Source organism: Emydura macquarii, unplaced genomic scaffold (genome assembly GCF_026122565.2).
Source record: "Emydura macquarii macquarii isolate MOO-44397 ecotype Brisbane River unplaced genomic scaffold, CSIRO-AGI_Emac_v2 contig_2205, whole genome shotgun sequence".
Taxonomy (NCBI): Eukaryota; Metazoa; Chordata; order Testudines; family Chelidae; genus Emydura; species Emydura macquarii.
The window spans coordinates 16,085,899-16,101,277 of record NW_027132342.1 but is presented as its reverse complement, the minus strand read 5'-3'; the positions used below and the strand labels follow the sequence as shown (position 1 = coordinate 16,101,277).

The following is a 15,379-nucleotide window of genomic DNA, read 5'->3' as shown; positions in this document are numbered from 1 at the left end:
CTCGGATTGGCTGCTCCGTGGAAAGTCTCATATCCTTCTGGGTGAAGCACTTGCCTGTCATTTGTTTCCTGCCGCTTCCCTCCCGCCTCGCTCTTCCTCCGCTTTCTGATTGGCTGCGAGTCCGTGACTGAGCGCGGTCGTCATCATCCCGCTCTGCCGCCCCGCCTCCCCCGTTCCTATAGTTACTGGGTTCTCCCGCCCCCTGTCAGCTCGGCGGGCCCGGCGCTCGGAGGCGGAGAGGCCGCGCTGGGGCTGCGGGGATGGACGAAAGCGGCGGGGCCGTGGCCGGGGCGGCCTCGGAGGAGAAGCCCAGGCCTCCGGGGGGCGCGTTCGCCCTGGCGGAGTTCGGGGCCGCGCTGCCGCTGCGGGGCCCCCCGGAGTCCCCGGGCCCCGCCTCGCTCGGGTACCTGCACGTCCTGTGGCAGCGGGAGCCGCCCGCCGGCAAGATCCCCGCCCGCCGCCTGCGCAGGGCCGCCCGGCTGCACCGCGCCCTGGGGCCGACGGGCAAAGAGATCCATGGTGAGGGGCGGGGGGAGACGGGACGGGCACAGTTCCCGCAGGGCTGGCAGGAGGCTGGAGGTGCGGGGAGAGCCCCGTCCCCTCCTCTCCCGGCCATGGGCTCCCGAGGGGGGGAAGCCGAGGCCCGCTCTGTGACCCCGCCCCCGCCCCCCCGGTTGCAGCGGGCTTGCTGGGTCCAGCTGGTGCCGGGGAACAAGAAAGGCAATCTAGGCTCGTGGCTGCCCTGCAAACGTAATTCGACCTAGGCTAGGCTGACTTACAGCAACTGCAGCAATTACTGCCGTGGTGCGCTGCGTCCAAACCAGGAGCTCTTCCATTAACTTAAGTGGGTCAGTGGGGAGGGGGCTGGGAGCCCAGGCTCTGCAGCTCTTTGCCAGGAAGCCCAGCTGTCCCTCCCGGCTCCCTGCTGGGACCATGGCTTCCCCTCCCAGCTCCCCACTCCCCCAGGCTCTCAGCTACCCACTGGGAGCATGGCTGCACCCCGGGCCCTCGGCTCCCCACTCAGAGCCCAGGCTGCTGCCGGGCTCCCAATGGGGAGCTGGGAGCCTGGGTGTGGGAGCCTAGCTGGGAGTAGGGGGCAACTGGGGGCTAGATAGAGCCCCTCACCCATCCTGAGGTGACAGCCCAATCAGTCAGTTGGGTTGGGCTTTCTTGTCAATTTCAAGGCATAAAGCTGTAAAATTGATAAGAATGACAGCCAATGTAAGTAACCTACAGTGTCTACAGGGACACTGCATCACCCTCACTACACCCACATAAGCTCTGCCTCTCACGTTGGTGGGAGCGAGGCTGTACTGTAGACATGGACATAATTAGGTTGACATAAGGTGCCTTATGTCACCCTAACTCTGTAGTGTAGAGTAGCACTAGGACTGTGCTCCAGTGTGGGCCTGGGCCCCCATTGTCTGTCCCTCTGAAAACCATATGTCAGATTGGAAAACAATAAATAGTGGTACTCTCCTAGGGTTAAGCCCCAGCCTGAGCTCTGTTCTCTAATATGTTAAAATGAGTCCATTCACAGTAAATTGAACAGCTCTAAACAATTGATTAGCAGTAAATTAGGTAGCAGTGATAATATAAGTCATATTTACTTTAGAGCGAAAACCCTGCCAAGCTGTTGGGTCAAGCTGGTTGTAGATTCTGATATGTACTGGTGTACATTTAGTTTACAGTGTGTCCTTTGCAACCATAAGGGCTAGAGCCTTATTCTGGTGCACAAGATGGCAACCACCAAAGAGAAATACAGTTCACTCAGTTGCTGTCAGTCTAATCCCTTCAAGAGACTTTTCTCACGCTGCTGCTAAGAATATTTTCCATTAATATATAAGGAAGAGACACTGAAATGCTTTGGGAAGGAAAAAGGATGGTAGGAATAGCATGACACTGTGCAGCAACCTGCCACTGAGTCAATACTGGCAATGGGACATGAGATGGAAAACCAGGTACAGACACATAGCCAAGTTCCCTGAGTCTAGTTGGAAGCCCTCATGTAACCTGCCATGTCAATAAAGAGGTTTTATTAGAATGCACACACCCTTTGTTGGTGGAGTAGGGAGGAGATGGCCGAATCCAAAATTAGCAGCATGGGGGAGCTGGGAATTAGACTCTCATTCTCTTTCAAATTTGAGCTACTAAGAGGCTTCCTTGGGGAGTGCCCTCTGGCAGGAGGGCTAATGACCACCTTTAGAAGAAAAGTATGACATCTCCTGCTTCCTGAGGCTTTGATCTCATACATCCCTTCCTCTAGGTCAGGACAAGTCAATCCTCCCAGTGTGGTTTAGTTTCTGAGTTTGGGACCTGACCTGAATAGAGGGTTCTAATAATGGAATTACCCTTGTCTTATGGCTCTTTGCAGTAACTCTTTCTCTCTTCTGCAGCTCTGAAACGGTTGAGAGAATCTGCCAATGCTAACGACTTAGAAACAGGTGAGACTGCGCCAGCCAGGTCTATTGGGAACCTTTCCCTGGAAGAGCAGTTTTGCAATGGGCTTTGTAGGGGAGGAGTGGGAAATATAGATGGTTTGTAGAACCAGCAGTTCAGACATTGCACATGCAGAAATAGTTTTGTTCCTGTATTTTGTTCTCCTGGTAAAACGGCTGGGTGTAAAATTCACAGTATGTCCAATCTAGCATGTCCACCCTTTCCAGTTCATAGTGTCAATTGTTGCAGAGTGCCTTAAGCCAGACTAGCATTGCATTATTTTTTTTAACAATTAAAAAAAAATGTGATAGTGACTTCTGCCAAGGTATCAACAATAGTAACATGTTCTGCTGGAGGGTGACAGGAAAGCCAAGCTCTTTTTGGAAGAAAGACAAGTGACTGTTGTGCAAACAGCCCCTATCTGCTAAGAGCCAGCATGGCACACCTGATAGGAGACCAAGACTCAGGCAGTACAGATTCTATTCCTGCCTCTGCTACTGCTATTTGGATGACCATATCACCTAAGTGCTCCAGTCACAGACGAGGACCCCATTGTGCAAGGTGCTGTACAAACAAAACAAAAGGATAATGCCTGCCCACAAAGAGTTTACAATCCAAGTATAAGACGAGACAATATGTGGATACGTATCGATGGGGGAGAACAAAGAAACAATATTGAGAATTGACTCGCTGTATGACTGTAGAAAAGTCACTGAGCCTCTCTGTGCCCATTTCCCCCTCTGTAAGGTGCAATGATAACATCTGCTCATTTCTGTGGAGGGCTTTGAAATCTACTGATGCAGAGCGCTATATAACATGTCTCGGCTTGAGGTACAGAGTCATAAATGACTTAATAAAAAGGGTCACATTATATAAAACCCATCTGTCCCACTATATTATAGAACATGTTTTGCAACTATATGCAGATCCCTTGTGTATTAAATCTTGCAGTGTTTCATATCTTTTTGACACCAGTGAAGTAAGTGATTGACATTGAATCAGTTACTCCTCAGCTTGGAAATGATCTTTGATCTTTCCTGTCATAGCACCAAATCTTCACTCATCTCAAAGTCTGTCAGAATGGGAAAGGTTAAATTGTTTCCTGCTGGTCTTGGGAGATAATTAGGTGGGACTTCATTAACGTTTCCTACTAGTTGGCTTGTCCATTGGCTGAGAGAGCAGAATTGCACCTATCCCAGGAACACAGCTGTCTTCAGGTGCTGCTTCCAATTTTAACCCTGAACCATTTTTCCCCCACTAAATTTAGAAATAATCCAGGAGAGGTAGGGGGAGGAATCCCAGTTGTAATAATGGTTCCAACCCTAGAATCCAGGAGGGAGATAATGTGGGAACTGCTACACCAGAACAGATGAATAGCTGGATCATTCCAGTATCCCGCCTCCAACGCTGGCCATTATTGAATGCTTCAGAGCAAGACTGCTGCTTTTAGGCATATAAAGGTCTCTGATTTTGAAGAGGTTTTGGAGAATGATTAGGGGATTAGAATAGATGCTTTATAATGATAGATAGTTTAATAAAAAAGGTTAAGGAGTGACGATTACAATCTATATGTAACTACAGGGGAACAAGTGTTTGATAAGAGGCTCTTTGCTCTAGCACACAAAGGCGTAACACTATCTGAGGGGTGGAAGTTGAAGCTAGACAAGTTCAAACTGGAAATAAAATGTACATTTTTAAGTGAGGGTAATTAGCCACTGGAACCATTTACCAAGGGACATGTGGATTCTTCATCACTGGCAATTTTTAAATCAAGGGTGGATTTTTTTTTTTTTGGAAAGATCTGCTCTCTCTGGCCTATGTTACACAGGAGGTCAGACTGGGTGAGCATAAAGGTCCCTTCTGGCCTTGGAATCTGTGAAGCTACTAGTCTGTTTGCCTCATAATGTGCCCCAGCTGTGAGTTGTACTTGTCACTCGTTCTCCACATAAGGAACTATTTCCTTCTCAGCTGAGGATCGGAGGCCGTCTAAGGTGCACAAGGGTCTCCATTCCATTGGCACTGAAGAACAGGTTGTATGGATGGGTGTAGAGAGGAACAAGTGAGAGGATCTCTCTCTCATCGGGTTGTGTCCCCCTTGCTGCCCCACGGATCAGATTTCCCTCCCGAGTAACACTGTCTCCTCTTCTCTCTTTCTCGGTGATGTCAGTGCAGCAACTCTTAGAGGACGGGGTTGACCCCTGTGCTGCAGATGACAAAGGCCGTACGGCCCTGCACTTTGCCTCCTGCAATGGCAACGATCGCATTGGTGAGTGGGAAGAGATTGTTTCATGATCCCTCTTCCTTGTGGGAGGGTTTCTGGAGGAATCTGTATTTCTTTAATTGTGCACCTGTCTAAAAGCAGCATTTCCCTTTCAATCCGTGGCATGGGCGTGTGCTGCCTCTCAAGATTACCTATACAGGTCAGTGCATGGGAAGGCTGGCTCTTCCCTCTCAGACCTGCTGGGCAAAGGGAAGAGACTGAAATGGGTCCTTTTCATTGTTTCTAGTGCAGTTGCTTTTGGACCATGGGGCAGACCCAAACCAAAGAGATGGCCTGGGGAACACTGCATTGCACTTGGGTAAGTGCCAGGAGTTTGAAATGGGGGCTGTAACCTGATGATCTTTGTACCCAGAGTTGTGAACAGACCCATTAGTTTCCTTCCTTTCTTTCCTCCTCTGTATTGTGGCAACCAATCCTTGTTCTTGACTCTTTGGGTTCCATCAGCTTTGTTCTTTAACTGAAGGCATAAGGGTCAGAGATGAAGGAAAGCTTCCTCCTGCTGGCCCTGAGAAACAAGAGGCCAGCTTCAAAGACTATCCAGCTTGCCAGCCAAGACTGTAAACCCTGGTCATTGAGCCTCAAAGGGAGTGCTGCCCTACCCCATTACAAAGGACCCTGTATGGAGCTGGTTGCCAGTGCTGGGGTGCCCCGGGGGCTCAGTACTAGAGTAAGATCCCCTTCCCTGGACTGTGACTCTGCTCTGAGTTGTGTCTCTTGTGTTTTCTCTTCCCAGCTGCCTGCACAAACCATGTTCCCGTCATAACCCTGCTGCTGCGAGGAGGTAATGCTTCCTCTTTACAAACTGTAAAGCTACCACCACTGCTGTGACCCCTCCCCCCGACCCCCCAGGGACACCGCCCCTTTTAAATGGATCTCTCTCTCCCCATGCGTGTGCACGTTTCAGGAGCCAGAGTTGATGCCTTGGATAGAGCTGGGAGGACTCCTCTGCACCTCGCCAAGTCCAAGCTGAACATCCTGCAGGAAGGGCTCTCTCAGAGCTTGGAGGTCGTGCGCCTCGAAGTGAAACAGGTGAGAAATGCAAATTCTCTCGGTCACTATTTGCATCTTGTCTCCAGGCATTGGCTTTCTTCCATGCACCCTGTAGAGTGAGTGGGGTTTAGTAACAGCTTTAAGAGCCTCACTTGAGTACCTCAGCTGCTCTGGTGTACTGGCAATTTCAGGGCTCCCGACCTTCCCCCTCCCAGGCTCTGCCAACCCATTTCTCTCTGCCTCTGGAGAGTTTCTCCCTAAACACCACTTTGAATTGCAGAATCTCTCCAGGGTTTGTGGGCCCTAAAATGCACTGAATGGCAGACAGTGAGAACTAAGAAATGGAGATGTCTGGCTGTAGGAGGGACCCCTTAGAAATTCCCTTATATTCTCCCCATGCAAGCATTAGGTGTGGCTAGCCGGCTATTAGGACCCCTTCCCCTGCACTTTCCTGCAGTCCTGGATGGCAGGCTCTGTACCCCCCATGTCCAGGTTCTCAAGTCAGGGACAGAGGAGAGGAAAGGGAGGAAATCTGGATGACACAGACCTGAGGGGGAGAAAGCAACAAGATATTTTTACCCAGGGAGCCACTGGATGTTAGGCTGGCCCTCTGGGGCTTTGGTCCTGTCTCACCACTATGTTCTAATAGCCATGGATAGGGATCAATTGAATGACCAGCCTGTTTGGAAAAAAACTCTGCGTCCAATGAATATGTGACCTGCCTTCTGGTGACGCACTGGACTGCACGCCTATAAACAGCACTGTCCAGCTGCTTTGGAGTTGGCTCTGATCTCGTGTATGGGTGCCTAGCTCCATACCACAGAAATGTCACTGTGCTTGTGGCAATATTGCTAATAACCCCCTGTCTGCCTGCTGCGGTTGTCCCTCTGTCCTTATACCACTGGTGCCCTGCCCTGGTTGCAGCCGTCCTGCTCTTGCATCTCACCATGCTGCCTGTTTCAGATCATCCAGATGTTGCGGGAATACCTGGAGCGCCTTGGGCAACATGAACAACGGGAGCAGTTGGATGACCTCTGCTCCAGGTTACAGATGACCAGCACTAAGGAGCAGGTGAGAGGCAGCCAGAGTGACTCCCATACTGCATTGCTGGCTTCACACATACATCCAGGAGAGAGAGAGAGACTGCTTCATTAGGATAGCACCCAAGACTGGGAATGGGCTGCAGACACATTCTTCTCCATGTCACTGGTTCATATTAGAGCCCAGATATAATGGTCAAAAGATACAACACAACCTCGCTGACGTGTAACTCATTTTGTGGGAGTGGGTAGTTAAAAGAATGTCTATATTCTGATGGGTAGATATTCACAACACAGAAAGCATTGCCACCTGGGGTACCCTCAATGACTGACTCAGCAGAGAGATCAAAAATCAGATGGGCTGAGAAGACTGAATTTCCCCACTCATCTACAGGTGGGCCCTTCAAGGCATGGAAGAGGTACATCCAGCATTAGGCTGTCTTCCTTCCCTTGCAGCCCCGGTTGTCTTGTGGTAACAAACTGCATTGTTTCTCCGGCAGATGGATGAGGTCACTGACCTCCTGGCCAGCTTCACCTCACTCAGTCTACAGATGCAGAAGATGGAGAAGAGGTAATGGGCTTTCAGACCATTCCCCTGGTCAACAGGAGAGGCCCCAGGGGAGGGGCAGCTGGAGTTTATTTCCCAGATTATAAACATTGCTGCCGTTGCCAGATAGTCTGTTCCTGCTGGACCTTCCCCAAGTGTAGCACTCGACTCTCAGACTATCCCTTCAGGTACTGCCATCACCACCTCATTCTGAGGCGCCCAAGAGGACAGTTGAATGCAGGAGTTCCTGACTTGGAGCAAAGAGCCGCCCTTATCATCCTGCTCTGGATCGGCTGGTTTAACAAATGTGCTGACCTTGTGTGGCCTGTCCCTCTTTTGAGCACTCAGCCTTCCTCAAAGCATCCCAAGCTCAGCATGGTTGGCACTCACCCGTTTGCCCCTCCTGGTAACCAGCCACACCCAGGTGCATTCAGGCAGAGACAGCCCTCAGACATGCCTTCATGTATAGATCTGCCTTTAATAGGCAGCACTGGACATGGTCACAATATCTAGTTGCACAGGGCGAGTAGTTGTTCAGATGGTGCGAGACTCTGACTTCCAGGAAATGAAGATGGAAATTCGGCAGAGCTCACTAAGCATTGGATGGAGTGGGTGGAACCAGGAAAAAAATAAAATCAGAGGCTGGGCCTTCATCCTCAACTCCCATTGGGCCCTGCTGTCAAAAGGCAAAGAATCGGCAGCTTGGGACTGGGATACAAAGCTTTTCACCACAAAGTCACTGCTTCCAATCTAATCCCAGCTCAAGGAATCACTGAAAGTTTGTGCTCAGAATCATAGCAATGGGTTTGTTAAAAACAGATATATAGATAAAGTTGTTACCTGATGATAGCTGCCCAGTTACAGGGTTGGGATTTTGGGGGGGGATATGTCTAATCCAGTTCTAGGGGGACAGATATCTACATCGCACAAGACAGCACCATGGCTGACTTTGATCTTCCCTTTTATTAGCAGTCTCAGCCAAGAGTTCAGGCCTTGATTTGAGCCATCAGAACAGCTCATCTTTCCACCTCAACGTAGCTGACCTGTAACTCAGGCCTGAGCCATGTTGCTAGGGTGGGGGCAAACTTACGTTGTTGCCGCTCGTGTTGTTTCACTAATCCTGGGGTTAAAATAGATACCAGCCTCAAGGCCTATCAAGTGGACATATACCAGGGCTATATTCACTTGAGGGAAAGGAATCTTAAACAAGTTCAGTATGCTGAATGAATTGTGATGCTCACAAGAGGCCCAAAATGGGGAGTGTGGAAAGGATGCAGGGAGTAGCCACAGAACAGCATTATCTTTGACATCTGTAGGTTTGTGATAATTAAGCAGAATCCATCCAGCTCTTATTAATGTATGGATTCTCAAGAGCAGCTAGTACTTTCCCTGAATCATGAACGTTCCAAGGGAGTTTTTTAAGACCTGGAGGACAATAGGATCAGATGCTGTTTGGTAACAGGTGCATCCCTCGTCTGAGTTGAGACTGACACACACATCTAGTGAGCTTGGATTTCACCCTGATGCATACGGCTTAGAGTAGTCTGTATGCTCTTCTGGGGAGGAAAGTTTGGGACTGACTGCGTTCTGATTTTTGCTGGAGCTGTCACTGTGAATATTAAGATGTTCCGACTTGCTGGGTAGAAGAGAAACCAAGGGGGTGTGTGACAATCTGAACTCTCAAATTTAACATTCAATAAAATACTGTCTGCTCTTTTGGAGTCCTCCACCAGTTCTCTCTCCTCAAGACTCACCTCCCTCTATTTATCTCCTCTGCTTGGGGCCTGCCACTGGACTTGGTAACAACTTCTCTTAAAAAGCAGTGCTGGAATTAAAGATGACAATGTAGAGCTGCCTGGAGCACCAGCGTTGGCCTGTTTGCAGTCCACTGGATCCTGCTGCTGATTCGCCTTCTGATCTTAAGTCCCACCTGCTGAGGAATCTAAACCATAAATATCTGAATTTGCTGCAGAGCCTGCAAAAGTCAGTGTGTTGTGCTGCTCCATGCCAGGAGCTATCATACACTCTACAGAGGAAAGCATTGCTGCATGACCAGTACTGATCTGAGACTGAGCCTTGGTGTGCAGCAGGAGGGCAGAAAACATGGCAGTCATCACGGTTGAAATGAAAAATGAGACTGCGTGCTGTGGCTAGGATGGGCATTGGCTAGATTCTAAAGATGATGAGGGAAAGAGCATCTCATAAGTGAGACAGAAGGGACAATTCAGATAGCTAAAGAAAGAGCTGCTAGGGTTGTCTTTATGCTGCAGTTGTGTTTGTTACAAATGCTGTCGGTGTAGCTTGTATTAAAGGTAGGAGTGGCTCTCTTTGCTTTTGTTGTGGTTCACATCGGAGATCAGAGCCCTTTTGGCTGGGAGCATGTGAAGTTGCTGCATGCAGCATTTCATGGCCTCACAATGTGAGGTTAGCTGCTGGACTTTCACAACACCTCCTGCCTAAACGTGGTTGGAGCCATAAAGGGTGGTGTCAGGGTGTGGGTGATGGTGGCTGCCTGCTCTGAGCCCCTGCAACCACCCACTAGAGTCTGCCTCTTTCAGAGGGCAGCTTTTAATGTTTCTCCCTCAAAACTCATTAGCTGGGCCACCAGCTGTATGTCATTAAAGGATAACGTAAGGAATCAAGGTAGATGCAGCTAGTTGGGGTTTGTGGGAAGCTTGTTACTGCTGCTGGTTCATAAGAGCACTGGATTGCAGATAAAATGCCATAGGGGAATTAGATCCTTTTAAAATGAGGAGCAGACCTATCACATGGCACAAGTTGCCCATCACCATTCTGCTTTTCTCCTGCCAGCCCACTGGGATGAGACATTCCCACAGACCAAACTGCCCCAGGGCTCCAAGTGACATTTCACATGGCTGTTTCCCTCTGGCCTGAGAGCAGCACGTATCCCATTTCTGTCATTCAGTCATGTGCAATCCAGGGCTGGAAACATGCAAACCTCCCATCCTGCTCAATTTGGCAGTCCTCATCTAAAGCAGACACCTCATAGTAAACTAGAGCTTTTGGGATAAGGGGTGGCTATGAGTGTAGAAATTGTGCCTTCATCATGCTTCATTGTGTCTGCTGCACCTGATTTCCTTTAGCTGTCCTGCCCATGTTGCCTGTTATGCATCACCTAGGATCCCAGAGCTTTCCCAGGGTACAAGGTCCCATGTGCTCCACAGCGGGGCTCCTGGCTTTTGTAGCACTCTTCAGGGGCAGCGTCAGGTACATTTTAAGAGTGGAGCTTTTTACTGGATTAAATAAAGAACATGAATAATCCAGTCAATACAATCACCCCTCTGCTGTTTATTTTGATGTTGAATTGGGCTTCACTTTGTTACCACGCTTTCAGTGAGCCACGCATTGTCATCTGCAGGTTTCAGAATTAACTCGTGAATGCATGGCACAGGTGACACCACTCAGAGCTATCGGGCAGGGCTGCCTGCACACTCGGGCAGGCAGCATGTAGCACACTATTCCCGTTTTCAAGCTTTTCCTTACAACCATGAGATCTACAAAATTTTTCAGATTCAATTCTGCAGCAAGGGAATGAATTCCACAGTGACTGAACACACAGCACCTGGCCTTGGGGACTGGCCTCAACCCTGAAGGCCATGCCAGTGAGCATGAGACACAAGCCACATGATCTCCCAGCTGGAGCCGGCCAGCCAGCCTGAGGGACAGGTTTGTCAAGGCACATCCAGTGTACAGGGCTACTACATGGCTGTATTTCACTGAGCCACTGGAGCACACCTATGACTACATACAAACACTATGGAGAAGTTATATAGATGCCAGTGAACAAAGGAACTTTCTCCAAAGCAGCTGCTCCCCGTGTGTGATTACAGATGAATGTGAAACACACTCCAGCCTGTGCAGACACATACCCATGCAAAAATACTTCTCACTCTTCAGCTGCTGAAATGATTAATTTCTAGGTCATCAAGACAACTGTCTCTTCAGAAGAGAAAACTATATTACTCCCACCCTCCAGCTCCCTTTACTAGCTTCCTCGTGATTTCCAAATCCTACTAATTATTCTCATTGCCAAAAAGCCCCATGGAGCATCTCCACCTGCCCCTCTCTGACCTTTCATCTGCCTCTGTCTTCTTGCTCAGTATGTGCATCTGATCTTCTCTCCTTGTTTCTATAGAAAGATCCTTGCAGAACAAGTACCCTTTATTTCTCTTCACAGAGCAAGGCCAGCGTGGGAGAGCAGCTCTTGCAGCCAGAGTTTGACTAGCAAGAAGATAAAGGAGAACTGACAGAGTTTATTTGGATTTGTCGGAAAGCTTTTGAGAGAGTGCCTAACGTGAGGTTATACCTCAACTTTGTTTTCATAAAGCACAGTCATGGACCAGGAACTGGTTAAGAGATGGAAAACAAAGGCTAGGAACTTATGGCCAATTTTCATAGTGGCTAACAGTTAACAAGGGGTTGTCCAAAAGCTTCACTATTTAAATATTGTTGCCCTTTTGGCTCAAAGGGTTAGCCAAGAGTTCAGGGCCTTGCAGGGCTGTTGCTGTTAGGATAGGAAATCCGTTATGAGTCAGGGATATGCTTGGTGTAATCTTGTTTACAAAAGTATGTATACAAAATCTGGTTTCCCTGAACAGCGTGGAAGCAAACAACAGCAGACAATTTCATTGCTCAGAAATCCCCAAATCTGCCCTTCCAACAGGTTCTGTGCCCAAGAAGCCTCATCTTCCTGCATCCTCTCATGCTCATATCAGCTTCTCCCAGCGTTTTGCCTCCAATGCATGCAGCCTGCAACCCCTAGTCTCTCAGTCCTTGCACTTAGCTCTGACCTGCCATGCAGCCTCGGACCCTAGGTGGTAGCTCCACAGCCTCCAGCCGTTTTTACTACATAAAAGGGCACTGTTGCTCCTTCTGTTGAACCTGAAAGAGTGCTTGAGGCCTGCAAATGGATCTTCGATCCCAGACCTACCTGCTGTGGCCCTTAGCACTTTTCAGTTTTATCAGTGATCTCAAACAGGTGACGGGTGAGGGGGCAACATTTGCAGAGGACACAAAATTAATTAGGTTAGGCAAGGCTAGAGAAGACTGAGCAACTCCACCACAAGGACCTGACAACTAGGTGATGGCCGGTTAAACATACAATCAGACAAATGCAAAGCCATGCACACTGTGTAGAGCAATTGGGGCTATTCAGGCACGTTGCTGGGGTCTAAATTAACTGGAACCAAGCAGGAAATAGAGCTAGGTTTGTGAACAGTTATACAAAAATCTGGTGTATGTGTGCGCACACCTGCACAGGGAGGTACAGAACAGAGCTGCATCAGCAGAGGGTAGCAGAGTTAACCTTGCATTATGCCTGGTTCTAGTCTATAACTATTGGACTTCCTTTTCATGAACATTAAAATCCACCCCACACAAACCTTGAGACTCCCCTGCCCTTGATGGAGCAATGCAGATATCCTATCCCCTGCGGAGGCTGGGTCACTCTTGAACGTCTCCCAGAATATAAATATAAGACTCCCGCTTTCTTGGTGTGCTTGTTCATTTTTTACGAGGTGCAGACATTTATGCCATCCCCCACCAGACATACTGCTGGGTTCCCCTTAGACATGTGCAGCAGCCTGCAATTTATTCGCATGACTGAGCACCTGTTGTAAAACTAGGCAAATATCTAGGTGAGCTGATATACCCCCTGGAAGACTTCTGCATACCCCTGCTCTAGGTGTTAGCATACCACAGATAATAATGGGGTAGAGCAGGGAATAAAACCTAGGAGTCCATCTCCCAGTTGCCTGCTGCGATCAGTAGCCCCTGCTTCCATCAATTGGGTGAGAGGGGTCCCAGTCCAGTTCCTACATAACAGGTGCTCATATAATAAAAACTTTGTTACTGTGGTGCTAATACCGACCCCCTCCCCCAATGGCAGTACCCGCAAAGGTGACCAGGAAGAAGTGGGCCATGGAGATTTAACTCCCCTCTTCCCCTGCAGATGGTGTCTCCCAGAGTTGTGCAGAGGCACCTTGTAGGGTGTGAGAGAACTTGTGAAGTTGCTGTCTGTGCATGACCCTTCCTGAGAACACACAGGGGACTTCAGTCTCCAGCCAGCGCCTTTCACCAGTAGGAAGCTGGAGTTTGCTCTTCAGATTGTGGGCAGGAGAGTTCGTTTCCCCGCACATGTTCCAAGCTAGGCCACTCCCCTGACACCCCAAACAATATCAGCTGAATTCTCAGAGCTTGTTCAAACTCAGCAAAATCAGTCGCTGCCCCTTCAACTCTTGGAACACACCAGCTGACTACATCTCCCATCCCTTAAACTCACTGCAGTCAAGTATATGTCTGTGAACTGTACTCACCCATCACAGCTGCCTAACTCTTCCCCTCACCCAAACAAGTGAGCAGCTGCCTGATTCCTCTGCCAAGTGTCCCATCCCCACTTCCTGTGTCTAACCCACTTGTAACCACCTCCACCCCCTCTCAGCACCTGGCCAGCCTGAATTCCTCAGCCAGCGGTACACAACACAGGAACACAGCGTTGCACTCTCTGTGCACCCAGCTTCTGATTTGGTCTCTACTTGATGCCAAATGCACCTCGTCAAGCCAGCTTTCCAAGGGTTAATCATCAGAACAAATTCAATGGCATGACCAAAGTAAAAAAAGCAAGTTGAGTTTTAGTTACAATGAGCAGCTGGGAGCAGAGACATCAGAATGTTAAACTGTTTGTTGAGGAGGCTGGGCTTTGCAGTAGGACTGCTGCAAATATTGGGAAGTTTGTTCTGTGGCAATCATACTTACTCTACTTAAATTAGACCCTGCTGTGTCTCAAGGACATAGAGTCTCCTCTGGCTAGTTCCACTAGTTTCTTGTTTCATCAAGCTGATCTCTTATTATTGCTATTTGTACAAGTGTATGAATTTTCCCTGCTGCTCAGGCTCTAGTTGCCTCTGCGACCATTTTGTATCCCTCAGACATGGGGCACCTGCTGCTTTCAACAGAGACACCGCATCTAAGCTCCATGTTTTTCTTATTCCAACGTTCAGAAAAGCAAAGAGCTGATAGGACTGAGTGCAGCTGGACGGAGCTAAAAGATCGGAGCAGGAGTGTGTGGAACCTTCCAATCTACAGCACCCACTGCTACTCCAGGCCTGATTTCTTCCTACCCACCACAGCTTTCCCAGTCGACCTCCATGTTGACTCGCAGCACTGCTTGGTAATCCAAACCTGCAGTCTCCCAACACAAACAGCTGTGCCAATGCATTTCACTTGTCTTTCTGTGGCACTGCGAAGGACTGCTAGAAAATGCATTCCAAGTCAAATACAGGGATCCAGCCAGACAAGAACACAGTCACTTTACAGTAATCTTTGCAGGTTCGTAACATAGATCAGAAACACAGTTAAATCACAGGCTGGCCTTGTACACACAGGCAACAACAAGCTGCTAGGGCTCTAGAGACCAGAGTTCTATTTCCAGCCCTGCTACTGACCTACTGGCTGACTTTGGGCAAGTCACGGTGTCTCTGTGCCTCAGTTTCCCCACCTGTAAAATGAAGATGATGATTCTGAACACCTTTTAAAAAAGGCTTTGAGATCTATGGATGAAAAGTGCTATATAAGAGCTAGGTATTATCATGCTACAATACAGTTGGGGTGTTATAACTTGATCCCCCCCCCCACATGGTCATCTGGCTGGTAAGCCTGGTCCTTACGCTCAGAATTCATTCAAGTTACATTGGAGATTACCATGGCCACATACTGACGACTGGCTAAGAAGCCCATAACAAAAGATAATGGGAATAAATAGCAAACTGGAGGGGGATCGAAACTAGGTCCCATCTTTGTTAGTGAGCTGAGGGAGGGTATAAGCAGTGTGGTAATGACATTTACAGAGGCTACTAAATTCAGATGAGCTGCAGACACCAGTGAGGAGAGAGGAACAATACCAAGGGACCTCGCGAGATCAGAATCAGAGGCGTAAGGTCAGGGGGATTCAACTTGGACAAGTTCACGATAAAACATACAAGTGAAAAAATAATCCCAAACACAGAGATTTGGTTTGCTGAAAACGAGTGGGAGAGCTTCCTCAGACAGTTCTACTAGGCTGTG

General features: G+C 48.8%; 1 protein-coding gene across 3 annotated transcripts; it reads left to right on the top strand.

The window, feature by feature from the left end:
- The first annotated feature begins 97 nt into the window (after positions 1–97).
- Positions 98–13,400, top strand: ANKRD54 (ankyrin repeat domain 54). Of its 3 annotated transcripts, none has more exons than XM_067559458.1 (9): positions 98–519; positions 2,397–2,444; positions 4,607–4,705; positions 4,947–5,018; positions 5,454–5,501; positions 5,625–5,749; positions 6,674–6,781; positions 7,251–7,321; positions 13,269–13,400. In XM_067559458.1, the coding sequence occupies exons 1-9, from the start codon at positions 261–263 to the stop codon at positions 13,303–13,305; spliced, it is 867 nt and encodes a 288-aa protein (XP_067415559.1). In that variant the 5' UTR covers positions 98–260; the 3' UTR covers positions 13,306–13,400. The 3 variants fall into 3 exon arrangements, with proteins under 3 accessions (XP_067415559.1, XP_067415558.1, XP_067415560.1); XM_067559457.1 differs by lacking the exon at positions 13,269–13,400 and adding an exon at positions 11,496–12,317 and having other exon boundaries at positions 100–519; XM_067559459.1 differs by lacking the exon at positions 13,269–13,400 and having other exon boundaries at positions 103–519; positions 7,251–12,218.
- Positions 13,401–15,379: the final 1,979 nt, after the last annotated feature.